General features: G+C 36.5%; 2 protein-coding genes across 2 annotated transcripts in view; both read right to left on the reverse strand.

The window, feature by feature from the left end:
- The window catches only part of LOC115219454 (multiple epidermal growth factor-like domains protein 6), a 374545-nt gene that overhangs the window by 123005 nt on the left and 245540 nt on the right, over positions 1–6000 (reverse strand). The window lies entirely within an intron of this gene.
- LOC115218886 (protein draper) overlaps positions 1–6000 on the reverse strand; it is a 77431-nt gene that overhangs the window by 65532 nt on the left and 5899 nt on the right. Inside the window, exon 2 of the mRNA XM_029788880.2 lies at positions 738–818. Within this exon, the coding sequence (XP_029644740.2) occupies positions 738–818 (81 nt within the window). The remainder of the gene's footprint in view (positions 1–737; positions 819–6000) is intronic.

Consider the following 6000-nt stretch of genomic DNA (forward strand, 5'->3'; position numbering starts at 1 on the left):
CAGATATAACTCGTTAAAATAACAGTTCCGCAATGTATCTTCTCACTTAGTGTAAAGAAAAGTAGCAAATTATAGGACATAGCTTCATTATAAATAAATTACTCCGCGTGTAATAATACGGGTGATATTCCCATCACTTTTCGAAGCAAAATAAATCCGAAAAGTATTTGGTATGATAATATAAAATTTATCATATGAACACTGTAAACAAAAACATGTTAACAATGTTAACATCAGCTACATTTTAATTTTATTTTAACGAAAGGTATCTATTTTGAAAAATTTAGAAATGAATTTTTTCTGATATTTAAAATTAATATTATTAGTTTCATATATATATATATATATATATATATATATATATTAAAATATGTAGCCATGAGAAAACTTTTCTAATGCTTTCTGCCTAAAATTGATTCATAGTTATCAATTGATACATATTTTCTCTTGCTCTTAGTCATTCTCTGTCTTCTTATAGAATACGCATCGTGGTCCTCTTTGTCTTCTTTACTGTGATGGTAATTTACAGAACGGAATCAGTATTTCAAGCATGTGTGTACAAGTTCATGCACAGATAATTGCATATAATAACACTCACAATGCAATAAGAAACCGCACTCTAATGAAGGAATCTAAAACTATTACAGGGTGATGGAACATGCAAAATATGAGAGTAAGATCTGTATCATGTTATTCTATTAAATGATATAAAATAACACTAATACTACTAAACTTACCAGGTTTTCTGAAGCAAGTACTGTTACAATATTTCCTCTTATAATCTGCGACGCAATCTCCTTTGGTGATATCACATTGGGCTTTAATATAAATAAAAATAGATTTTTTTAATTTTTAAGTAGACATCAAGTGTGATACCTTAGAAATCTTGTAGAATATAAAAAAAAATGATATTTATGTTCATCTCAGCCATATGAATGCCATAAACCAAAATGTTTGTTAGTGAAAATAAAAATCTAGTGAAAACTTTTCAGCGAAAACACAAACCGGGATATTTCTAGAAACGCTTGGATACAACGTATCCTAATATGCGTAGAGGTGTTTTTGAACACCTTAACTGTTTATGAACGTGTTAATACATCAGCACACAAAGGGGCTTGGTCCCTCCGCCCCCCGCGAAAAATAGCAAATAGATTTATGTCTGTTGATGGGGAAAAAGTTTACCGTTACACATATCAGGATTACGTCCCCCTGAACTATGAAAGCCCCACATGTTCGATCTTATATAGAAACGATACTGTTTCAGATCAGCTCTCTCCACAAACAGATTTGACGAAGCTAACAAGGCGCTATATCTTCTTAAATTGTATCTTACTTATTTCAGTCATTAAATTGGATCCATGCAAGGGCAACGCATTGAAAAACTTCAGTAGAAAGAATCAGCACAAGCACTTTTTTTGTAAGCCTGGTGCTCATCCTATTGGCCTCATTTACCGAATGGCTAAGTTAGGGGACGTAAACATAACAACACCGGTTGTCCAGCGGTGGTCTGTAAGAAATACAGACGCAATAAGAATTCTATCAATTTCCGACCACGACTACTCACAAGGTATTGATTGGCCCGAGGCTATCCCTGAAGACACCTGCTCAATGTGCCACGCGGTGGGACTGAGCCTGGAATCATATGGTTGGGAAGAAAACTTCTTACAATACAGCTGCACCTTTTTCTTCTCATCAACACAAAATACATTCATTTATATAATACATAAATACACATATATGTATGTGCGTGTGCAGATATACAGACAGACACACACACACGTATAATCGAGTTTGTTTTGTTTTGTTTTGGAGCGAAGAGAATTGCACTTTTATATTTATTTCTTTACTACCCACAAGGGGCTAAACACAGAGGGGACAAACAAGGACAGACAAAGGGATTAAGTCGATTACATCGACCCCAGTGCGTGGAACACTGGTGGGAGTATCATCTGTATGGACTTCAAAGCTTAGGTCGCTATTTAATTAGATATTTTAGGAGTTCGTTATAGGTTTACTTATTGAATTTATTTACCGATACTGTTTTTGTACATAGGATAAATGTGTTTCTTTGTTGTAGTTTAATTAATAATGTTAGTGTTTAATCCTTCCTAGAATTTAGATTGAATGAATGTGGTGACATCTAGGGTATGTTTGTTCCTAAACAACACTTATTTTAGTGCTGTTGACACCGCTGGATTGAATGGTACTGCCCTGGTGTCAAAACCATAATGATATCCGTGGGGCAGCTGATGATGGCAGTATGTTGGATTGTTGGTATGGCTGTTATTGTATGTGCGGAATAGTTTTATAACACATCCATTTGATATATATATATATATATATATATATATATATATATATATATATATATATATATATATATATATATATGATGTATGTGTGTATGTATATATATATATATATATATATATATATATATATATATATATGATTGAAAGCCACGCAACAATTTCCAAGTAAGTTTATCTTAATAATTTTGATGCTACTCTCTGTATCATTCTCTATCTGTCCTTCTCTCTCTCCTAACCTTCCTCCTCCTTTATTCTCTCAATGCTCACACATGACCATAGGCTATTTTTCTTTACCTAACTTTCTTTCCTTTTGATCTACCACACAGATCACACGCATTCTTGTCTGTCTCCTCACCTAACTTTTCTCCTGTCAAAACTTGTTCCTCTAGCGTTCACCACATCCCTTCGTTATGGCTTAGCAGGCATTACTGTTTGTTTTCACAGTCCGGATTTTGTTACCGGCTTTGATCTTCCGCAAATCCCCAATTTTACTTTGCTTTGCGGGAGCAACTGTTTCTCGAAGATACATCTTGACGTAATTGCTCGAAATATGGAGTAGATAAAACTGCTGACAGCTGATGAAGGGTCGTTCTTTATGTTATTTGTCTTGTTTTCCATTTGCATCTTTCATTGTTCGCATAAAAGTTCGTATTCCATGTCTTCGTATTTCCTGATATTTACATTTTATGACGTCGCGTACCCATACAGGCATATATATATATATATATATATATATATATATATATATATATATATATATATATATATATATATATATATATATGTATATATATATATGTATATATATATATATATATATATATATATATATATATATATATATATATATATATATATATGTGTGTGTGTGTGTGTGTGTCTATGTATGTATGTATGTATGTAAGAACGTACATATATGCATGTATATATATATAACTTTGATGGAATTTACAAACATTTAATGCATCGCTACGCGCTTTCTACAGTTCACTCCCTTGAGATCGGAGTCCGTATTCCGGGTATGATTACAGTATAGACCGTAGTATCCTCCGTGGTCATCAGTTTGATCATCTTCATGGATTCATTTCCTCGGGCGATAGAACATGAATGGATGTACAACAGAGGGGCGCTTAAACCTTTCGACGAGTATGAAACTAGAGTGAGTCAAATAGGATGAGCGTCCCTCTGTTGTACATCCATGAATGTTATATCGACTCAAGAGATTTAATCCACGAAGATGATCAACGCGATGCCCACGGGTACTACGGGCTACAATGTAATAATCCCCGGAATACGGTCGGTGATCTTAAGAGACATATGAATGGTAGAAATGCGCGTAATGAAGCATTAAATGTTTATAAATTCCATCCAAAGGTTAGTGTTGTCATTACTATTATATTTATCTTGCGTTATATCTGTACAGCTCGATGTTACCTCAAGAGACTGGTTCACCAGTCAGTATCGTTCGGCTGTGGCCGGCATAATGGAATAGGAGCTTTATGTGCATATTCAAAAGGTGTCTCGTAAAAAATTTAAAAGACACACACACACAGACGAGTAAGCACAAACACAAAACAAGGTGAAAAAGAACAATACACGAATACCGAAGGTAGAGTAAAGTACTTTTTATTAAAGCTACAAAATCATCGCAAAACAGTTACTCAAAGATTCACGCTTCCGTCCGTCAAACTGTTGTGGCCAGGACTGGAATAAGATTGTGATGTTGCATATAACATATGATTTGATGTCAAATCATAAATGTACCAACAAAATTTTATTCCAGTTTTGTGATGTTTTTTTTGCAGCTGTAATAAGGAAGTGAACAAAAACAACAGATATTGATATTTCTCTTTCGTTTTGAGTCTTCAACGTCATATCCTGGACTCAACTCGAGACGAACTGTGTCATTGGTCGGACAGATATATGGAAGTTGAGTAAGTGTACATGTTCATGTGCTTTGGGGTAACACGAGTAGAACAACATTAAAGTGGTGTCACGAGCGTGTATAAGTGGATACCAACAACTCCCACTAGATATGAAGGAAAGTTAGAAGCTCGATCGCAAACGGTAGCCAGGAGGCCAAGTCCTCTATTTAGCTTATATATGTGGTGGGGTTTCGTTTGTTTATTTCTTTATAACTCAATATAAGGGAAGCGGGCTTGGCGGTGTGGCTAAGATGCTCGTTTGGCAATTTTTTTAGTCCTGTTTTTAATCCATCAACGTGAAATGCTTTGTGAGTGTTTTTAATAATCGATCATCTACAGTTTTATGATTTAGTTGATGTAAACAGTATGGAAGCCCATCGGAACATCCTGAACCTGTTTTAGGTTTACGCCTAACCACTCGTTCAGTTTAACACCACCACATGGGTGTTATGTTTAATAAAAAAAATACTTATTTAACTATATAACTAAGATTTAACATTATTTCCTTGGAAATAGTCATCTTGCACAGCAATACACAGTTTCCAGCGTTCATACCATTTTTGGAATCCTGTCTGGAAGTCGTTTCCCGTAAGTGAGTCGGGGACCTTCTGTGATTCGCTCTGGATCTCGACAAGTGTGGTAAAACGGCGACGGGGAAGAAATGCCAGTTACAGGTTGCATTTTCTTCTCGAAGAATCCAATTCTTTGGGCTCCACAGACCCGATGGCTTTCCTGAATGACCTTCCCTAACGCTCCAAAACATCGGATTAAAATTCCCGATCGATTCTCAGGCCCTGCAGCACAAATTCTCGACGCACAATACTATATTTTCCGGGGTATCTGTCGTGGTAGGTCTTCCATTTGGTTTATCATCTTCGAGGAACGTTGGTCTGCTTTTGAATCGCTCGTTCCACTCGAAACATTGCGTACGATCCATTGCTTCATGGTCGTAAGCATGTTCGATGTCTGTGTAGCAGGCGTCCCAAGTTTAACGCAAAATTTCACGTTGGATCCATCTACTTGTCCATGACAAAATCGCAAACTACAGCATACACGGGATCACAAACTAGAAGATGCACAACTCGCAAAGTAAACTCAGCAATGTCACTCAGTATATTGCCTCATAAAGGCCACTGCTAGCTCTCACTGCACACGCTACCATGTGCTTCCATCTCTTGGCGCGCTACTGTACTGGTTGATACCACTTCATAAGGTGATCAATAAGTATCCGGACTCTTGCCATAGTAACGAAGCTAATGCACACAGAGTAAAATCGCTTGGCAAAATTTAACCGTGAACTCTGCTGTGCAGTAATTTTAACTTTCTAGCTTACATCCGCTTGATTGGAAGGTGTGTAGCGTGTTATAGTCGCATTGACCATGACAGAGAAAGTTATCATGGTGACACCTGCTCAGAAGCCTACACAAAATTGCAGAAAGTATATGGAGAAGTGTGTATGAGCCGCACGCATATGTATAAGTATTTCAGACGTTTCCAAGATGGCCGATGTTGACGAACATTCTAGGAAACTGGCAACCAGAGAAAAACATCGCAGATGTGCGTGCAGCTCTGAGGGGAAATCGTCGAATAAATATCTGTGAATTATCAGAGGATGTGCAGATTAGTTCCGGTTCAGTTCAGTCCATTATCACTAGCGATTTGGGTATGAGACGCGTATCTACCAAGTTTGTGCCAAAACTGCTTTCAGATGACCAAGAAGATACACAGGTTTCAGTTGCACAAGATTTCCTTGATTGTGTCGA

This window comes from Octopus sinensis, linkage group LG14 (genome assembly GCF_006345805.1).
Source record: "Octopus sinensis linkage group LG14, ASM634580v1, whole genome shotgun sequence".
NCBI lineage: Eukaryota > Metazoa > Mollusca > Cephalopoda > Octopoda > Octopodidae > Octopus > Octopus sinensis.